This window comes from Populus euphratica, unplaced genomic scaffold, assembly GCF_000495115.2.
Source record: "Populus euphratica unplaced genomic scaffold, PopEup_1.0 scaffold670.1, whole genome shotgun sequence".
Taxonomy (NCBI): domain Eukaryota; kingdom Viridiplantae; phylum Streptophyta; class Magnoliopsida; order Malpighiales; family Salicaceae; genus Populus; species Populus euphratica.
Genome location: NW_011500544.1, coordinates 93,708 through 115,967, shown reverse-complemented (window position 1 = coordinate 115,967; position 22,260 = coordinate 93,708). Strand labels below are relative to the sequence as shown.

The following is a 22,260-nucleotide window of genomic DNA, read 5'->3' as shown; positions in this document are numbered from 1 at the left end:
TAACTATAACTTTGTTAAAAAAACTTATTCTAATTTGTTATTTTCAAGCCCTTAACTCAAATGGAAGTTCTATGATATAGCTATCTAGATTTTCAATTTTTACTCTTAACATGCAACAAAGTATTTTGATTTATTTTCTCACCATTTAAAGCAAGTATTTCTCCTTTACATAATTTATAACATCATTAAATATAACACCAAAATAATCAACTAATTTTTCTCACATCCTATTTGAAATAACCAAAACTCTCTCATGGAAAACACCTTCACTTTCATTAACATTCTTTCATCAATAATACTTCAACATTACATAAAAATTCCATAATCCCCTACAAGATTACAATGTTTATAATTCAAAACATAATCAATCTTTCCATAACAAATTAAACACAAGATTTCTATTTCTTTTTAATTCATTCTCCATATTTCAACGAATGCTATAATAAGTATAAACAAACAACATTCACGTGTTGTTTTAATTTTTTATCAATTTTTTTCCTTTATGGCTAACACCACCACCTTTAACAACACTATGATTGTTTCTTTATTTGTTCATTGTTCTAAATTGCTTTCATTAATTTCTGTCCAATTTACATCAAACAAAGCATAATCAATCTTTCCATTATAAATTAAACAAAAGATTTCCATTTTTTCTCAATTCATTATTCACATTTCAACACATGCTATAATAAATACAAACAAACAACATTCATGCTTTCTTTTAATTTTTTTTTCAATTTTTTCTCTTTATGGTCAACACCACCACCTTTAACAACACTAGGATTGTTTCTTCATTTATTCAATTTTCTAAGTTGTTTTCATCCATTTCTATCCAAATTACATCAAGCAAAGCAAATTTCTCATCCACCCCCCCCCCCCCCAATCCTCACATGGACCCTAGTATAGAATTTATAATTTAAACATCAATTTTAATTGTATTTAATTTTACTTGTGTAATCGACTTTAAAGCCTTTTGCCAAGTGATAAAATGAGCTTTGATTCTCCACATGCCAAAATTTCTTGACACTTCTTTTTTCTTCCTCTTAGTTGGCTTCCTATCTCTCTAAATCCCTAAATTTCTTTCACTTATTCTTTTTAGATTCTTGCTTTGATGATGTTTTCCTCACGACTTAGCCTAAATCTTACCCAAACCCTTTAATTTATAGTATTTCTACTCAATTTTGATGAAGAAAATTGAAAAATATTCTCCCCCTTTATTATCTTTTGCTTTTGGATTTAGAGAGAAAAAAATGAGGCATTTATAATTCAATTTATTGCTATTCACATATTGACCCCATATTGCCTAGTTATTTCATTTTATCTCCACCTTTTTCTACTTTCTAACAATTAGTGCTATATTCATTTTTTTATTTTTTAAAAAAAAAATTTATCCATTGTTATTTTATTCAATATCGTTAATTTAATTTAACTCATTCTATCTCTAAGTTAAATTTTTAATATTTCAAAAAACTTTAACTAAGGTTTTACAATCATAGTAGTAAGAATCTGGGGAAAAACAAACAACATGTACTCTAGCTTTCTTTGGAAAAAGATTTGGGGCAAATGATACCATTAATATTTTTAAAAAATAAGAGCTCTTGTTCTAGTGCTTTCTAAATAGGCTACATGCACCTGGCTAGCTAAATTTAATAATACTTGACCTTTTTATTTTATTTTTTAAAATTAATGTTCATTTTATATGTATTTTCTTAAATAGTTTTTAACTTATATTTAAATTAATATCCTTTCTCTCTAATTTTTTTTAATCTTTTGGTTTAACCTTTTTTAAATAATGTTTGTTTTTTTTAATTATTTTTTATGTATGTAATTTTTGAAGAGATTATTCCAATTCATATATAATTCTTTTTTTTTTTTTTATGTTTTACATAAATGAAATTTTTTTAAAAAATAAAAAAATATTTATTTTTGGATAGTATTTCTAATAAGTGCAACCTTGCGTGATATTTTTTTTCTCTTTGATTTTATTTAATCAATTTCATATATGTGTCTATTTCTACTATTATTTGATTATATAAAAAAATTAATTTTAACAAACAAAGTCATTGAACATAACCAGGTAAATAGCTCATGTTATGAGATCGTATATCTTAATTTATATTCTTTTGATTTTTTTAGTTATGTCTTTAGTTATTGTTAATAATTTTTTTATTTATTGACACAAATAATTATTTAATTAGATGCATGCATAACCTTTTCAAGAGACACTTAAAGATTTTCTACATACAAAATGCATACAAAATGCCTTCATGTTTAATTTTTTTTATTGGAAAAAAAATCTAGTCCGCAGCTGCTACTAATTATTATACTATGCACTAAAACCTTGGGTTGCAAAATAGGTGGATTTTTTTAATTTTTGTTTTTTTATAAACCTAATCTTTCAATATTTGCTTGATTTTAAATTTATCTTCATGAATTTTTTGGTTTATTTTTTATAAAATTATCACAGTTTCAAATAAATATCTTATCATTTGATTTATACTTAACTTGTGCTTGATTTTATGATTTATGTTGTGATAGTATAATTAAGTAAAAAATAGTATATTTAAAATTAAAAAAAAAGTTATTAAACCTAGCAAAGTCCATGACCCGAATCATATATTTGACATATTAAGCTGTGAAACCCTAGTTGATCCAATATATTATTATTTTAATATTAAAAAAAGTCATTTTGATTTTTCTTTAAAGGGAAACTATGTTTTTATGGGTCGTCTGAGCTCCCTTAGAATTTACCAAGTTGATCAAGTCATATTAAGATAACTCTTACATAATTTAATTTTAAACCTTGATTAAATAAGAAGTCAAATTAAAATATTTTAATATTGACATTTTAAATTAAATTTAATAATAATACAAAATAATTTTTATTATCTAAATATTTTTTTATATTTTTTCTAATTTGAACCATAGCGTAACATAAACTCATGGAAGTGTAGTTATGGTTGCTTTTCAAAATATTTTTCACTAATAAATGTATTAAAATAATATTTTTTATTTTTTAAAAATTATTTTTGATATCAGCGTATCAAAATTATATAAAATCACAAAAAAAATATTAATTTGAAGTAAAAAATAAAAAAAAATTAATTTTTTTTAAATATTTTTATAAAAGATAAACAAAATATCAAATATATAAAAAGAAAGACAAGTGACATTTGTACCCAAATTCTTATTATATTACTCTTTAATATACTTCATTTTTTATTCTCTTTTCAAGATATTTAAAAAACAAATATTTAAAAAACACATATTTATTATCATTATGAAACCTGACTTAATATATTAATTTAATAATTTTGTAACTTGAAGTATGTGTTTGGATGAGGTTTTATTTAAAATCATTTTATGCATCAACTTTTCTTGTTAAATTCGAGTAATTGTAATCTAATGAATTAATCAAACTTGAATGAAATATAACCAAGTTATTTTTTAAAATATTAAAATAATATTATTTTAATAAAATAATTTATTTATATTAATTATAGTTATTAAACCCAATCTAAGGTTGATCCAGAGTTGACTCGATTAAGAGGCCGGGTTGCGAGTTACATAGGACAACTCAAATCAACTTAAGTCAAGTTAGAAAAATTAAAAAAAATATTTAAAATTTTATAAAAAAATTAAAAATAATTCATGAGAATATAGACTATGCATGTTGTAAATAATGAAATTTAAAAAAATATTTTAAAATTTTTTTATTTGATATTGAAAATATATTATATTATCCTTTTAAGTTGAAGTATTTAAACTAAAAATTTTTTTTTAAACTTAGAATATATATACTAACATGATTTAAATTTTACATTGAAAAAATAATTTTTTTTAAATATAGAGTATATATATATATATATATATTAAAAGGTTTTAAATCTTTCAAATCTTATATTGAAAAAATATTATATTATTCTTTTAAGTTGAAGTGTTCAAATTAAATTTTTTTATTTCATTGTCAAAAAATATAGTTTTTTATAAATATAGAATATATATATTGAAGGACTTCAAATCTTATGTGTGTAGAAATGACAAGTTCCTCAAGTGAAGGACTTTAAATCTTACGCTAAAAAATAACTATTTTTTAGGAACATAGAATATATATATAGAATTTTTAATTTTACATTAAAAAAATAAAATATTTTTCTTGTATTTATATAATAAATTTTGAAAATAATTAATAACTAATTAAAAATTAAAAAGAAAAGAGTTTAATAAAAAACCTCATTTAAAGAAAAAGGTCTCATTAAGGTTCATTTAGGTCATAAATGGACCAGCCGAGTTGATTATTTGACAAGATTTTTGCAGTCTTTTGTTTTATTTAAATCGATGCAGTTATCAGATTGATCGAATACAAATCGACTTGCCGGGCCTGATTAAATTTAATAAGTAGGTTGTTAAGTTAATAATCATTACATTGAATTAGTAACCCGATGAACCGAGCATAAACCGTGTCAGACCTTACACGGAATCTCTTAACCATGACAAATCCCATTTATGATATTATAATACAATAAATATTATATAAATATAAATTTCTCATTTTTCTAATCACTCTCACTTCCGTTTCTCTCTCTCTACAACTATCCCAGAAAACTGAGCCTTTTCTTTCTAGGAAGATAAAAAAACCAGAAAGGCCTCAACTTTAATAAGTTACTAACTGCGTGGCTCTTCTTTTAGAGATCTACTTGTGGACAGCTCCAGATAGAGATTGCAGAGAGAGAAGTACAAGTAGAGATAGAAAGAAACTCACACTTATAGGAAGAGAAAGGTAAAAAGGAAAGAAAAAAGAAATAATCTTCTTTATTTATTTTCCGAAGAAAAAAAGTTGGAAAGGTTTAAACTTTTGTTTTGTGCGGATTTCTCTATTTTATTTTTGAGGAATCGAAGTCGACCATGAAATTTGTACAAAGCTGGGGTTTTTTGGCCGAATCAGATCTGTGAAGGGTTTTTTGATTGAATAAGTTTTGCGGGCTCATTTCATTTCTAGGTTTGAAGTTATAGGGGTTGAGTTTTCGGGTATTGATGGATTTTTGGTTCATTTGATGAACTCTTATCAGTTTTGCTCACCTTGAGCTGGTTTTTTGTATTGGTTTATGTAGTGGTGAGATCTGAGTTGGGTTTTGCATTTTTGTTGTTACTAGGATTTGGATTTTCATGTTCTAGCTATAAGCTTAATTGAGTTGTCATTAATTAAATCTAGGAGTTAAAGTTGTTGAAGTTAGTTTTGGAAATGATAATTTTAAATATGCTAATATAAGGATGCAAAATATATGTTTTTTGCCTCTCTGGATTGTGTGTATCTTTGTAATTGAGCTTGTTGGGGATGCTTTAATTAATGACTATATGAGTTTTTTTTCGTACAGTGTCTTTGTTACTTTAGTGTTCTTTTTTTTCTTTGTAATTTTTTTTTAAAAAAAACTGCATTCTTTATAGTAGGCAGAATTGATTGATGTCTACTGAATTCCTATTGCCTGATGTCTTCTTCTTCTTTTTTTTTTAATCCTGTGAAGTGATTGCATGCTTCAAATTAGCCTTGTAAGTTACAATCTTGCGGTTATAGTAGCTTACCTTATCCCATCGAGCACCAAAGCTCCAAGTTATGTAGTTTTGTTTTTGCAGTTTGTTTAGCTGTCAAACTGATCTTATTCATGTTTCAGGATAGCACTTCAGAGGAGACGCAAAAATTCAAATTATTGTTGGAAGGTTTACATGAATCTGACTAGCTGCTAGTCATTGTCAGGAGATGAATAGCCACGTTAATAGCCCATCAGTGTCACTCCAGTGTAGCATGCTAGCTGATTTTGCAAGTGTCAGATTGGTATCTGATGATCACAGCTAATATTGGAATTTCTGCTAGCATCACCATTCGACTAACCTTTCCTTGAAGAGATTCTACTGGGTGTGGTCTGGCTAAGTGCATTTGATAGAGCTTTGCTTACCGAATCATCTTTGCTGTTGTTTGACTTGCCCTGTTCTTTCTGTGTGAAGTGCTTCAGAGGAAGCTGTTCTGACTTTAGTTTTACTCATGCAAGCATTTTCAGTCAAAGTTGTTAGTGTTTCTCTTGAATAATTAGTGAAAATAGGTATAATTATTAGGAGATGCTTCTTTAAGCGGCTATATTGGCATTCTCTGGGAGGTTCTTCTGTTGCTTGGAAGTGTTATTAAATATCATACCGTAGGTGGTGGTTCAGTTTTGTTTGAAACACTGATCAGTAAAATGGACACTGAATTTGCAAATGCTAACCATCCACTGCATTTTCTTCATCGACTGCTTCCTGCTGTTGGACCTGGACTTCTGATTGCAATTGGATATGTTGATCCTGGAAAGTGGGCAGCAACTGTTGAAGGAGGTGCTCGTTTTGGGTTTGATCTGGTACTACCGATGCTCCTTTTCAATTTTGTTGCCATTTTATGCCAGTATCTCGCTGCTCGAATTGGTGTGATCACTAGAAAAGATCTTGCCCAGGTATCATCCTATTTCCTTAAGGATATTCTATGAGAAATTTTGTATATTTACTTTTGTTGACATGCTAATACTATGATCTTATATGTTTCCTTCAAAGAGAAAAATAATTTTGTATTGTTTGTGTTTTGTCCTTGATCCAGTTGTCTTGAGCTTGTTTTCCATTTTGCAAATGGAAATAATGAAATAGTAAAATTTGGAAATGAGAAATAGATTGGTTTAGTCCACATGGTACTGGTTATGTCATGTCCCTTGCTTTCCAATTGAAAGTGTAGAGGTTCATCAAGGATACTCTACTGAGAACTCTGGTTTTGTATTGTTTTAATGTTCCATGTCATGCTTCTTGCAATCTGATGGATGTGCCTCTCTTTAGCATGACTGGAAGTTAGCTGGGTTCTTCATAGTCCTCTACATGTTCCATTTGATTGACATCTGAGCAAGCACATCTGTTTCTGTAAAGAAATTATCAAACCATTTGTAATTACATCCACAGATGTATATGGGGTGATGTTTTTCCACCTATCATTTGCATTTCAAAGTTCATTAGCCTATTTTCTAATTATTTGGTGTGTTCACTAACTATTCTACACCCCCAACCCCCAATTATGGCTTGAAGTTTTACAATTTTCCTTTTCCTTATGATCCCATAGATCTGCAATGATGAGTATGACAAGTGGACATGCATGTTTCTAGGAGTTCAGGCAGCGCTTTCCGTGATTGCATTGGACCTCACTATGGTAGTTTCTCTCGATCTTAGTTGTTTAGTACATCTGGTTGCCTATTCAAAAGATATGGGTTTAAGGCATCTGGATGTGATTTATGCTACTTGAGATCCCTTGTTGTGGTCATAACTTGTGAATTGTTTTCAACAGATTCTTGGCATTGCACATGGTCTTAATCTTCTCTTCGGGATGGACTTATCCACTTGTGTTTTTTTAGCTGCTGCTGATGCCATTTTATTTCCAGTTTTTGCTACCCTCATGGTAAGACCACTTGCTTGGATTCTTTTGCCACCTCACCTTAGAAATATCACTATTGATTTTGTTACCTTTTTCCCAGGAGAGATGCAAGGCAAGTTTCCTGTGCACATGCATTGCAGGCTTCATATTACTTTTGTATTTCTTTGGGGTTCTCCTCAGCCAACCAGAAATCCCTCTTTCCATAAACGGGACGCGAACAAAATTTAGTGAGGAGAGTGTGTTTGCCCTGATGAGTCTACTTGGAGCAAGTATCATGCCTCACAATTTTTTCCTCCATTCTTCTATTGTGCTGGTAATTCTTTTTCTCCCTGCCCTTAACAACCCCCCCTCCCACCCAAAAACAAAGCCCTCCTGTGTGTCTCTGACTCTTTGAGTACATTGTCAATATCATTTTGTATAATGTTCAGTGAGGCTTTTCTGGCATAGCATATTTGGCATGCTGCTAGTTTTATATCAATACCTTCCAGTGATTTTTGAGGTGTCTTTTTTAGGACATCTGAGGTTTAGATTTTGGAGCAGAGAGGATATATTGTGTTTATGCTACTTCTCTACTTGAATGTTAGTTTGTACTTATTTTCTTTTACATGTGGTTTTGTGTCAATTGTGCAATGCTTGAGTCTAAGTGTACATTTGTTTTGGGATCTTTGTCGCTTAGCATGGCCTTTCCATTCTAAAATGATTTGGTTTTCATTTGACTGATAAATTTTGATATTATGGAAACTTAATGGCTTTGTGACAATGGAACTGGCAATTGGTTTGATGAGGTATTTGATATGAGTAATCTACCTTTGCTGGCTGGTGCTTTATGGTGCACCATCCCAAAATCAACAAGCCTGCTGTCTTTTTGATTTTTTTAATACAACCAAAAACCCAAAAAAGCATATCCTTCTTGTGTAGCTTTGTGAAAGGATATGAATGTGCTTTGCTGGCTGGTGCTTTATGGTGCAACATCCCAAAATCAACAAGCCTGCTGTCTTTTTGATTTTTTAATACAACCAAAAACCCAAAAAAGCATATCCTTCTTGTGTAGCTTTGTGAAAGGATATGAATGTGCTTTGCTGGCTGGGGCCTTATGGTGCAACAACCCAAAATCAACAAGCCTGCTGTCTTTTTGATTTTTTAATACAACCAAAAACCCAAAAAAGCATATCCTTCTTGTGTAGCTTTGTGAAAGGATATGAATGTGCCTCCAATCATGAACTAACACAATTATTCCCCATCTCTGTAAGTTTGCATAAGTTCCCTTGCAATGGTGAGGATGTGGGTGTTCAAATGCAAAGAGAAGATTCATGATTTGAATCTGGATTCTCTTAACAAATTAAAGCTAGTAGAGCATCTTTTTCTTGTCTTATCTTTAGACATTTTGTTTACATGGCAATATGACAATTTGAAGCTGGTTAGGTGTCTGAAAATGTTTGATGAAGGCTCCTATGGAGTTCGGGTGAAAAGAAACTGACAGAGTGGATTGTATGATTCAGAGTCGCAACCATCAAGTTGTCTGTGTTTTAGGGTAGTTGCTGAATGTATCATTCATTGCATAGCTGGTCTTTGTGATGGGGAAATAATGGCTTTGGTCTGCGAGTTGTATCATTCAACCTGTACCAGAATCATTATAACTTAAAATTTGATTGGTAGGATTCTGATAGCTGATTTCTTATAATTGTTGAATCTTTCAGAAAGCACCAGTGGGGATGTTTTCTAAAGAATACCTAACAAGAACCCTGGATTCTGGCAACATTCAACTTTTGTGTATTCATTATGAATGATATTGTTTTGAGGCTTGAAGCAGATACTAACTGCCCATGGAGGCCTTTTGTTGAGAATACAGTTTACCTTTAGTAAAAACGTGTTGCAAGCTTTGAACTTGATCTTCACGTATACAAACTTATTTTATTATGGTGGTGGAGAAAGCCAAAAACTACAGAGGGGAATTCTAGGATGGTTTTGTCTCTTTTTTGGATCTTCCTAATTGGCTTGTTATTTTTTGATTTGAACTTAAGCTAATCTTGTTATTTTTTGCTTGCAATGAATTACATCACTGCAAGCGGCCCCTCCAACTTAAAACTAATGCTCAACCTTTTTGTATTAACTTCATGAACTAGCATATGGAAGCCAAGATCTCATCATTTTTGTTTTCAGTTTGAGTTTGTTGGTTTGATTGCTTAAGAACCCTGAAAAGCTTCCAACTCATGCTCATTGTTGGAAAACAGAAATGAATGTAACATGCAGGCCTGGTCAATGCTTAATTGCTGTTATTTGATAAAGCTCTACCATAGTTCTATTATTAGGTTTCATACACTTTCAAAACAAGTTTAATATCACTTAATAGCTTTTTTTTATCACTTTCTAGATTTTGAGATCTTTAATCTTCTTGCAGCAACATCAGGGACCACCAAATATTTCCAGGGATGCCTTGTGTCTTAACCATTTTTTTGCCATTTTATGCATCTTCAGTGGCATCTATCTGGTAAATTATGTTCTTATGAACTCTGCTGCAAATGTGTTCTACAGCAGTGGCCTTGTTTTACTTACTTTTCCTGATGCAATGTCACTTATGGAACAGGTACATTTTTTTTTCCTCTTATTTATTGGTTGTGTAGATGTTTCTTTTCTGGTGTGCAAGCATTATTCTGTATGAACTTGGTAAATACGTACTACTTTGATTCGAAATGATCATTTCAGGTGTTCAGGAGTCCAGTAGCACCCTTTGGCTTTTCACTCATCTTGTTTTTTGCGAATCAAATCACAGCATTTTCCTGGAATCTTGGTGGGCAAGTAGTTTTACACAATTTTCTCAGATTGAATATTCCTAATTGGCTTCAACGTGCGACATTCAGAATTATTGCAGTTGTTCCAGCCCTTTATTGTGTGTGGACTTCAGGAGTTGAAGGAATATACCAGTTGCTTATACTTACACAGGTTATGGTTGCTTTACTTCTTCCATCTTCTGTGATCCCTCTTTTCCGTGTTGCTTCATCAAGACAAGTGATGGGTGTCTACAAAATTTCTCCATTCTTGGAGTTCGCAGCGCTGATTTCATTCATGGGGATGCTTGCCATAAAGATTACTTTTGTGGTGGAAATGATATTTGGGGATAGTGATTGGGTTGGTAATTTGAGATGGAGTACAGTAAGTGGTTCGTCTACCTCTTACATTTTTCTTCTCATTACTGCCTGTTCATCATTTTGTTTGATGCTCTGGCTAGCAGCTACCCCATTGAAATCTGCTACTCGCTCAGATGCTCAGGTATGCAACCGGGATGTACAAAATGCTGTATCCGAGCCATCCACGCTGATAGAGGAAGAATTTTTGACTGAAAATAGATGTACTGGAGAGGAACTTATCGAGAGGCAGGAACAATTACCAGAACCAGGGAAATCTTTTGAGAGTTACTCAGATATAACTGTTGCAAATGCTGATCCTGATTTGCCTGAGACAATTATGGAGTCTGATCAGGAACTTCATTTGACCACTATCAAAGAAAAACATTCTGAAGTCACATTTTCTAGTCCCCAAACATTTTATGAGGAAACATCACCTGCAACAGAGTCAGCATCTCCGTCAGCTGCTGTCAACTTGGTTCCTGATGCCGAATTGCTTGTTGCCAAGAAGGCTAATATTGAATCAATGGACCCAGTTGAAAAAACTCTGGATATAGAGGGAGAGTTGCATACTGAAAAGGAGGATGATGAAGGGGATAACTGGGAGCCTGAAGATTCATCCAAAGGGGTTCCTGGAAGCACTTTGTCTTTGACATCTGATGGTCCTGGATCATTTAGGAGTCTTAGTGGTAAAAGTGATGCAGGTGGGAATGGTGCTGGAAGTCTTTCAAGACTAGCAGGGTTGGGGCGTGCTGCAAGACGTCAATTAGCTGCAGTTCTTGATGAGTTTTGGGGACAAGTGTATGACTTCCATGGGCAAATTACTCAAGAAGCAAAGACCAAGAAACTGGATGCCTTGGGGGTTGATTTGAAACTTTCTTCTTCGCAGCTGAAAGTGGACACCGCTGGGAAGGAATCTAGTGGATATTTCTCATCGGTAGGTGGCAGAGCATCTGATTCATTGATCAATTCAAGTTTATGTGACTCCCCCAAGCAATTGCGATTGCAAAGCAATATTGACTCATCTTATGGAGTTCAGAGGGGACCATCCTCATTGTGGTCCAACCACATGCAGTTGCTGGATGCATATGTACAAGGTCCCAGCCAGAGTATTGCTGACTTAAGTGAGAGACGTTATTCTGGTGTACGCACGCCACCATCTTCTGATGGCTGGGATAATCAGCCAGCTACAGTTCATGGTTATCAGATAGCATCTATTGTCAATCGAATTGCCAAGGACAGGGGTTTCAGTAGCTTAAATGGTCAAATGGAGTCACCAGCACCAATATCCCCATCCTTGGGACCTAGAAATTACAGGGACCCACTCACTGTCTCTATGGGGAAAAAAATGCAAAATGGACTAAGCTCTTCACAAGCGTTAGGATTTCAGAATCTTGCAGTAACTAGAAATAGCCCATTACAGTCTGGAAGACCTTATCATGATGTATACTCTGGATCTGCTGATGATACTGGAACGTCAGCTAATACAAAGAAGTATCATAGCTTGCCTGACATTTCAGGGCTTGCTGGTTCCTATAGGGACCCATATTTGTCTGAAAAGAATGCTCAGTGGGACAAGTCTGCAGGATTTGGTTCCTCTGTTAGTAGATCTGGTTATGAACAGTCTTATTATTCAAACACTGGATCAGGAGCAGGAGGTTCTTTGTCTTTTAATGGACTATCAAAAGGGCATGGGGATGCTTTCCCGCTTCACATGACTCCAGACCCTGGATCCCTCTGGTCCAAGCAACCATTTGAACAGTTTGGTGTTGCTGACAAAACTCGTGCTGTTGGGAGTGGATTGGGAAATTGGTCTAATTCAATTAATCGCGAAGTAACTTCTCCTGTGGATTCAGAGGCCCAACTTCTTCGGTCTTTCAGGCATTGTATTGTGAAGCTTTTGAAATTGGAAGGATCTGACTGGCTGTTTAGGCAAAACGATGGAGCCGATGAGGATCTAATTGATTGTGTGGCTGCAAGGGAGAGGTATTTGTATGAAGCTGAAACAAGAGAAATGAACCATGTAGATCACATGGGTGGATCTACATATTTATATTCTGATGGGAAATCTGGTTCCGCTTTGAGAAATGATGATGCCAGTATTACCAACATTATGGTTTCCTCAGTTCCTCATTGTGGGGAGGGCTGTGTTTGGAGATTGGATTTGATAATAAGCTTTGGGGTCTGGAGTATTCACCGGATTCTTGATTTGTCACTAATGGAAAGCCGTCCAGAGTTGTGGGGGAAATACACTTATGTGTTGAATCGTCTTCAGGTAAATTTCTCCAATCTTTTGCTATATACAATTTCAATTTTATTAAGGGATCTTTTCATCTGCAAAAAATGCTTTACTTTGTTTACTGCTTGTAGATTTTCCAGGAAAAGGTGGAAAAAACCTCTTCATCATGTTAATGAATAAATTGGCAAAACTCACCATTCATGTCCTGCACTTAATTGCAATGAGTTTGTATAGGCATTTTAGACGCTGCTATACCAAATCATGTGCTGCTGTGCCTTTTTTTTTTATTATTTTTTTGAGTTGCAACCAAGTCATTTTAGTCAACTATCTTTTAGTTCTCGCCCCTCCTGCTCCATTACAACTGGCATCTACATATATTAAAAATCTCAAGGCATGTTACTGAAAGCAATTCCTCTCTGTAACATCCCTTTGGGAGGCATACATGTGCTTCATTCCTTGGCTCTTGAAATCCTATGAGGGTGTGTTTTCCAAGTATTGTCTTCTTTTTTGCCTTGTCCTTTAAAACTATGCTTTCTGAATAATAATAGGGCATCATAGAATTGGCATTTTCAAAGCCCCGCACTCCCATGTCCCCATGCTTCTGCCTTCAAATCCCTGCATCTCACCAGCATAGGTCAAGTCCACCTGCTTCGAATGGGATGTTGCCCCCTGCTTCGAAACCAGGCAGGGGGAAATGCACAACTGCAGCAACGCTTCTGGACTTGATTAAGGATGTGGAGATTGCCATATCTTGCCGAAAGGGTCGATCAGGAACTGCTGCTGGTGATGTTGCTTTCCCAAAGGGAAAAGAGAATCTGGCTTCTGTGCTTAAGCGCTACAAGCGCCGGTTATCAAACAAACCAATCGGTAGTAAATGAACAGTGAGTCGAGCAAGGTTCTGACATCAGCTCCTCAGAGCTCGTTGCTTTTGTTCATCAGTTTGCCTGAGCTGGATGGTATCGAGCTGTATAATTTTGAAATGCAGCTTGCTAATCCAGGAATGCAGACAGCTCAGTTGTTGGGTCTCTCTCTCTCTTGTATTAAAAGGGTCCATGCTGCAAAATTTAATTTTCCTTGTATGTTATGTATACGTAGGGATAAAGATAAGTGGAGATGTAATTGCAGCGTAATTAAAGAAAAATGGGTAGGATGGAGGATAGTAGAGTAATCGCAGTTCTTGTTTTGTAACAAAGAATCACCTTGTGTTAAATGTCTCAAGTACTGTATAGCAAGATTACTCTTCTCATCACTTGTATCCCCTGTATGGACTCTTATAAAAAAATTAATTTTAAAATTATCCAATTAAAATGTGCAAAAGTATAAAATATTATTATTAAAATTTTAAAATATAATTTGAGGATGAATCCAGATAAAAAGATTCAAGTTATGATTCAAGTTATAAATTACGAGAGTTAATTTAAATTATTATTATAGTTTTAAAATTTTATATTTTATTTAAGAGTTGATCTAGAGTGTGTTGGATTATGGGTTGGAGTTGGAAAGATTAACCTTGATTGTATTAAATAAAAACAAAAATAAAAATTATTATAATTTAAAATTTTAATTTAAGATATGCTAAGATAATATGGAGATTGTTTTAAATAAAAAGAAAATTAAAAATTATTATAATTTTAAAATTTAATTCAAGATATGCTAAGATAATATGGGGATTGTTTTAAATAAAAATTATTATAATTACAATTCAACTGGGGAGGAGTATGGTTTAAAAAATTGACATGACAGTGGAAGGGACTTATGCGTAAAACGATCAACCGCACATGCAGTCAAGTTATGGTTGACATGGACGTTGATTTATTATTATCCGAAGAACCAAAAGGCAAGGTTTGCTCCGTAGCTACCACATGCAGGCAAAGCGTAAATGGTTTCAGCTATTTCCGGTTGGTTTTTCTACTGAGAGGTAATCCGATCGATAGGGTTATCATTTTATTTTCAATAAAGTAAAATAAGATTATATTTTTTAGATTAATATAGATATTTGTATCAACTTGAATTTTAATTAAATTTATAAATTTTAAAATTAACGATATCAATAATAATAAAATTTATAAAATTTTAATTTTTTAAATTTTAATTAAATTTATAAATTTTAAAATTAACGATATCAATAATAATAAAATTTATAAAATTTTAAATTTTTTTAAAAAAATTAAAATAAAACTAATTAAATTATATCACTCTGAAATATTTTTTGCGTGATATCACAAGCGGAAAGACAGTTGTGGCCCCCACCTGCGTTGTTCTGTGTCTCACTACTGTTCCCGGACCGACGTTCCTCCGGTGCCATTGATATTTTTGTAATAGACGAGGCCCTCCAGAACTATTCCTTTGTGGCTGGCCGCAATGCGTCAGCTTGCCTCCACATATGAGAAGCCAGCCAGCCGTATCATACTAGCTCATCAACTCGCCTGACGCACTGTCACTATAGAGGGCTGGACTTGCGTCTGATATCACTTGACTAACGGCTGCCAAAAGCGGAAGTTGTGATGTTGATCGACCTTCTTCTCATCTCCTTCCAAAAGGGGAAATGAGAGAAAAACCAGTCAAGCAGTAGCACTATCATATCCTGCATCGAGATCCTTCAACTCTAAGACAGCTGTCTCCCTATCAGCATCTCCATGGATGGTCAGAACTCCCCCATCTCTTGCAAAAAAGGCTAATGAGGTATTGTTTTCCTGCGATTTCCGTCCGTTTTGCTATTACAACATTGGAAATGGCTCCTTATCCAGATGTATAGCAACGGGGCACATCCTATAAAGCATCCTGCTTACCCTAAAATTCGGCAGTGATTTAAAGATCGGAAGGTTTCTGTTGTGTAGCTGGTGCAGGATTGACTGCATGACTAATTTCTTCAAAGAGATCGCCAACCCTTCCATCAATATATCCTAGGAAAGGTGTTTAAAAAAAACTAATCAATCGAATAAACCAAATAAACAAAATAAAATTAACCAAAAACACCAAACCAGAGGAAAAATCCATTAAACCAAACCCACCTCCCCATCTCCCTCTGACCTCTCTCTCTCTCTCTCTCTCTCTCGTCCTCTCTTCTTGATTGAAGGCTTCTCGTAAAATCTTTTTTAGAATTTGCTGGTTACTAGATTTGCAAGGTTTTTAGCTGCTTCTCCTTCTTCGTTTTCTTTTTACGAATTTGTTATCATTTGATGCTGGAAAATAATTGTTATTCAATGCTTTTAAAAAGCTATTAATTTAAGTAGAATTCCTTATGACACAAATGATTTATACTTTGGTTGTGTTGAAATTCCCCTAGAGACTTATTCCACCAAAAGGCCAGCAAATAGGTTTCTTACTATGTTTGCGTTTGATGTTACTTATTTTCATGAATCTTATAAGCGTTAGCCCTACGAGATCCTTGAATAAGCAGGGTCTTTGTTATTTATACTTGTCTAGTGTTCATTCTCTTGAAATGCAAATCATCTCCATGATAACCCAATCTATTGGGATTAGATTTCTCGGTTTTATAAAACATTAATCTTAATTAAATTTAATTAAATTAGTTTAAGTTAATTTTCAGTTTAGTTTGATTTATATTCTCTAAAATTAGTATGTCTTGGTTCGGTTAGTTTTTTAAATTCAAACCAAACCAGATCATGAACAACCCTAATTCTAGGGCCTTCTTTCCACTCCTATAAATAATAATCTTTAACGAAGAAAGACCTCTCCTTTATATTCATCCAATCATTGAGAGCCAACTATGATTGATTCTTGGGCTTTGCCTAGATTTTTTTAAAAAGAGAATCAAATTAACCTTATTTTTTAAAAAAGTAATCTTAAAAAAGTAAATGAGTATTGAGCCATATTTTATCTTGAGTCAACTTGAATTATTGATTAGGTTAGATGAAGTCAATTCTTCTTTTATTTTTTCTTAAACCTACACTAGTCTAAGTTTAGAGTCGATCGAGTCCTAAGTCAACTTGTATGGCAAGTCCAAGTTTTATAACTAAGGTTTTTATAATATTATCAATTTCAATATTCAACAAAAACTAATGCATATTATGAGTGAAATAAACTTTTTTTCATATATTATTCTTTCTTGACCATCATAATCAAACATAATATAAAAATAATCACTTTATCTCGTATACCACTACTAAACATAATTTTATCCTCGCCTTCTTTCATGTATTGTCTACTTCATCTCCGTCTCTTTTGTCCTCGGACAATAACTAAACCTTATTTAAAGGAAGGGAAGAAAATCAATTAGTAATTGAAATATATATATATGAATTGGATGGAAACTTTACTTACATGATAAGAATTGCATTTTGTATTGGTCCAAGTGCTACAATTGTCATAACTTGTTTTTAGCCTTTAATTTTTTAGTCTTTAATTTAATTTTTATTGTGATAATTAAAAAAAAAAAGTAAAAGGAGTTTAAAGAGTGAAATAAGAAGAAGAGAGAACAAAGGACTAAGAACAGTATGGAATAAAAATACTACTAAGAGATTTTACTAAAGAGAAAAGGAAAAAGAAATAGAAGAATCAAGAAAAATTAAAAAAATTATTAAAAGAGATCCTACACATTAAGAAGATAAAAATTAATTAATTAAAAATCCATGGTCAAGAAAGAGAGAAATTGTATAAAGAATTAGAAGACCTAATTTTCATTTCTAGGGTTCATGAAGAAAGTTGAGGAAAAGTATATTGTTAGAAATGGATTTAACAATCATGGAATGAATTAAATTTTAAAATGAACCAAGAAAGAATTCACATAATGGAGAAAATGAACAAATAGTGGAAATTTGTTTAAAACTTATCAATATGTGTGACTTTGTGATGAGTATAAATGGAAGATTGTGGTAAAATGAGTTTTTAGTTATGTTGAAAAATTATATATTCTTTACATGAGAAACAAATGTTAGTAAGTATGGCATGTTAGGGAGAAATTACCTTGATTTTATGCGTGTAGAGGCTATTTCAATAACCTAAAATGATATAAATATAGGATGTCATGATAGCTATGAATGTGTGAAATTAAGGACTATAACTGAATTGAATTGTTTTAACATTTTATCTTAAATATTATTGTTCAAATAAAAAATTCAATAGAAAACTCAAGTCCCTTTTAAATGTCATGTTCAATCAACCATATATAATGGGGGAGAATTGAGTTATGTCTTGAATCATTTTGATGTTTGTGAAAAATTATGTTAATTAGTATAATTGGTAATCAGATTTAGACATTGAAAATCTATTAATGAAAAACTAAGTCATTGGACATTAAAAGTTCATTGACAAAAAATCAAGTCATTATTCACTTTAAATTTGTTGATGAAAAGTTAAGGCATTTGGATATTGATGAAATGTGTGAACATGAAAATGACTTACGAAAATGAATAACAAAATATCCAAAGTTAAATGTGACATCAAATGATATGAAAAATATGTGTGTATAAGATTTTAAGAAATATTTCTTGTTAAAGTTTGAGAATATTGGTTTGATTATTTGTTATGACTATGTCCCTAATGATACAATGGAGGTTATGAGAACAGGACAACAATAAGGAGTATAAGGTCTTTCACAGATTCCAGGTAAGTGCTCTTCATCTTATTTTTTAAATTTATAATAATTTATATAAATCTTTAATTCTAGTATTAAGATAATAATTTGCATGTACGTGTTGTAACTTTAATTCTAGTATTAAGATAATAATTTGTATATACGTGTTGTGATGAATTAGTAAAGATTAATAAAGTCTCAATATAATAATTATCTTTAGACAAGTGTTGTGTGCATGAAGTTGGATACATGAGTAGGGCTTGAATTGATAAGTTCCTATTTATATGATGTTTAAGTTGTATGAAAATTCAACTACATGAGTAGGGCTTAGCTTGAGAAACTTGAATTGAAAAAATAGTTATCTATCGTTTGTATGTATGATAGCTGCCTATATATATGGGGCTAGGACATCAATCTTTTCGTCGTGTCACCTATCGTTTGTATGCATGATAGCTGGCCATATATATGGGCTAAGGTCTAGGTCTTTTGAAGGACATGTTTAATGCATTTTTATGCTTGGGAGTCACCCATAAGAGTGGGGTTATAAATTGTTAACTTTAAGTCAGCTATGAAGAAAAAGGACTTAATCATAAAATTTAATGTACCAACCACAAGTGTGTAGGTAATGAGTAATTTATAATTATCCACATCAATTAGCTTCTTTATCCATGCATTAACTTTTAAGTTTAAGGTCCTACACATGGATTAATTCTTGATTATTGAAAACTAATGATATAACATGGATTGATACTGAATACCTGTAGTATCGATGACTAATGGTATTGGTTAATACCAGGATGAAATTGATTAGCCTTTAAGATTAATGATATCAGATAATACCAGATGAAATTGATTAGTCTGTGAGACTAATGATATCAGTTGATACCAGATAAAATTGATTAGTCTTTTATAAGATGGGAAGCTAATTGTGTGATTTTACATATTTGAGTTTTTAGAAAGGTCTCTTGCTAAAGTGAGACTGCTGAAATTCCATTGAACATAGAATAGATAATACATAATAATTGGATTTGATTCTAGGATTGAGACTAATAATATGAGTAGTTTTCCATCTCGGATGGAGACCAAGGAAATGTATAGTCTACCATCTTAGACAAAGACCTGTGAATTAATACAACATCATAATTGACATTGAAATATAATTATTGATATGAAATGATGAATAAATGGTTCTTAGTAAGGATGTGAATATAATCAAATTGAAAATTAGTGAAATTGTAGAAAGGCTTAAATTTGAAAACTATAATGTAGATGTATATGTTGAAGAACTATTGATCATGTGTTTTAATGATTTTATTTAAATTATGAAATTTAATAATATTATATAAGTCAAATTGGTAGTGTAGAGAAAAATTTAAAGACTTGTTACATGTGTAGTTGTGATAAAATGATCTATATTAATTCCAAAAAAAAAAGTTTGTCAGTGATTGACGAGGAGATATTAAATTGATAAGGACACATATTAATATTCTTATAAAATGGATTAATAATATTGGCTATGTTCATATAGTTGTATAACATAATAATCATGATGAGGTAAGTACTTATAATAAATTTTTTTTAATCTTGAGTGTTTCACAATTTTTTCTTTTTAAGGCCTCGATTCTCATAAAAGGGTTATTAAGTTGTCTAGTTTTCTATGTAGGGTTTTCTTAAACCACATATGTGATGCAAAAATGATAAATTTAAATTTGTTTAAGAATTCTAATGATTATGGTAGATAGATCTAGAGAAGTTTAAGGTTTATACAAAAAATACTTGAAGATCAGATATTCTTTTTAGTTTTGAATATTTGCTTCAAGGCTAGGCTATCGCAAACCACAAATTGTCTAAATATTCGGCCTCTAATGATAATCTATATAAATCACTAGTGAGAAATCTCTTAAACCCTTATAATAAAGAGACATTGTTATACATTAGAGTATTAACTCTTTTCTTTTGTGTTTTAAGTGTTTATGTACAATGCTTTTCTCACCCTTCTCTACTTAAAAAATAATAAGCGTAACATTTTATTTATAAAAAAATCTAAAAACTCTATAAATTATAAAATATCAACTTGCCCCTTAAATACTATCATATATGTTATTTTAGACTAATTTTAGAAATGTATTCAATCAAATCCTTACTATTTGATTGTTTCTAGGTATAGAACTGTAATACCTTTTATTAATTATATTCTAATCCCTAATTTTTAAAAAGTTATTAACAATCAAGTCACATTTGATTAATCAACCCACTTTAATTTCTGATCAATGGTTCTTATGTGTGTGACCCATTAGGTTCTCTAATAAGTTGGCCCAAATATAAATCATAATCATAAATAAAATAAGATTAAATAAATTAAATAATTTAATGTATTACCAATTCAATGATTAATTGATTTATATTTAAAGATCAAGTACAATTTGTAGTAACTTGTTATAATCCCTTATTACGAAAGTTATAAGTGGTTTGACTTAACCTGTTATTGATTAGTTTTTTAGTGTAATTATTATCCTTTTATCATGAATGTTTTGATTTAAACGTTATAGCATGAAGTATGTCTGCTTTGTTAAATTGTTTTAGTTCTCAACATTATAGTAATTGATTATTTGAATAAAATTTTGAAGTTTTTTTTCAAAACTCACTATACATTGGCCAATGATTTTACAATCAATACTATTTAAAAGTAAATGGAACATTTTTTTTAAATCAATTAGGATGATAAATCCTCTTTTAATTACTCAAACACCTTCATATTATTTATGTTATACCGACAATATGATTGTTTGTTATCCTTAACTAGGGCAATATGTGGTCATGATCAAAGTATAACACCCTCTATATAAGATAACTTAATGATATTAAATCTAAGGATCATTTAAACTATTTTTAGGAGAGTCTTTTCATAAACATAAGTGATCCCTTCATATATAATTCTCTTACGGATCAGTTCAATAAACATATCATATGACAAATACTTAAATATTAGTTTCAAGTATCCCTCGTATCTTAATTTATGAGAGCAACTATTTTCTTTAAAAAAATATAAACATAATATTCATCACTCTTAACAACTATTATTAATCTCCAATCTTAATAGAACATTAATCAAGAACACTTAAAAATAATACTTTGATGTAATATGAAACTTATAATTAAAATAACTTTATAATTTCTTTTGAAAAGTTTTTTTTTTGTTCCATGGATTGTTTCTTTATTCTAGATTTATTAATTAAACAATAGATTCATTAATCAAAATATAAATGAATAGTAAATATAAAAAAAGCCTTTATTAGTAATAAATATGTTTTACATGAATAAAATCAGTGTTATATATAGCTAGCTGATTGGCTATAGAGTATATTCATTACCAATCTCTACTTGCACTAAAGTTAATCATTCATGTCTCTAATATTATATCCCTCCATATAGTGATTATGCTTCTATCTTTATATCTTTCCTTTCTATCATTTTTTGAATCAAATAGAATTATTTAAATACATGTTTAGATCTTTAATGAGATATTAATTCCTTTACTTATACAATAACTCTATTGTTATCACCGTACAAAACTATTAAATTAACAATGTTAGGAACCACACCCTATTTAGTGAGGAATTTCTTGATCAAAATAATCTATTTTGTTGCCTCATACACGGAGATGTATTCGGCTTTAGTTTTAGAAACAATTATGTTCTTTTATTTGAAACTTTTACAACTTACAACACCATTATTTAGAGTAAAAACATATCATGTCTAAGATTTTTTGTCATCAATATCTGATTAAAAACTAGTATATAAAAAAACATGAACTTCTAGTTTATGTCTTTCACAAATAAGAAAAGATATTCTTAGTTCTTTTTAAGTACTTAAGAATATTTTTAACTATATTCTAGTTACTCTCACATGGATTAAATTTGTTATGTTT

The 22,260-nt window shown here is 31.2% G+C and overlaps 1 protein-coding gene across 4 annotated transcripts; it reads left to right on the top strand.

Moving 5' to 3' along the window:
- Positions 1-4,558: 4,558 nt before the first annotated feature.
- Positions 4,559-14,045, top strand: LOC105115312 (ethylene-insensitive protein 2-like). 4 transcript variants are annotated; one of them, XM_011012150.1, is made up of 8 exons: positions 4,559-4,780; positions 5,675-6,479; positions 7,127-7,213; positions 7,349-7,459; positions 7,536-7,748; positions 9,834-10,019; positions 10,139-12,832; positions 13,345-14,045. In XM_011012150.1, the coding sequence occupies exons 2-8, from the start codon at positions 6,231-6,233 to the stop codon at positions 13,672-13,674; spliced, it is 3,870 nt and encodes a 1,289-aa protein (XP_011010452.1). In that variant the 5' UTR covers positions 4,559-4,780; positions 5,675-6,230; the 3' UTR covers positions 13,675-14,045. The 4 variants fall into 4 exon arrangements, with proteins under 4 accessions (XP_011010452.1, XP_011010448.1, XP_011010451.1 ...); XM_011012146.1 differs by having other exon boundaries at positions 5,670-6,479; XM_011012149.1 differs by lacking the exon at positions 4,559-4,780 and adding an exon at positions 4,825-5,028 and having other exon boundaries at positions 5,670-6,479.
- The last annotated feature ends 8,215 nt before the right edge of the window (positions 14,046-22,260 follow it).

What these genes read in the sequence shown, in the direction of transcription:
- LOC105115312 (XM_011012150.1), top strand. Translation starts at nt 6,231, where the DNA reads ATGGACACTGAATTTGCAAATGCTAACCATCCACTGCATTTTCTTCAT. An exon ending in TCCATTCTTCTATTGTGCTG is followed by an intron (nt 7,749 to 9,833) that starts GTAATTCTTTTT and finishes ATCTTCTTGCAG; the next exon opens with CAACATCAGGGACCACCAAA. An exon ending in CAATGTCACTTATGGAACAG is followed by an intron (nt 10,020 to 10,138) that starts GTACATTTTTTT and finishes TGATCATTTCAG; the next exon opens with GTGTTCAGGAGTCCAGTAGC.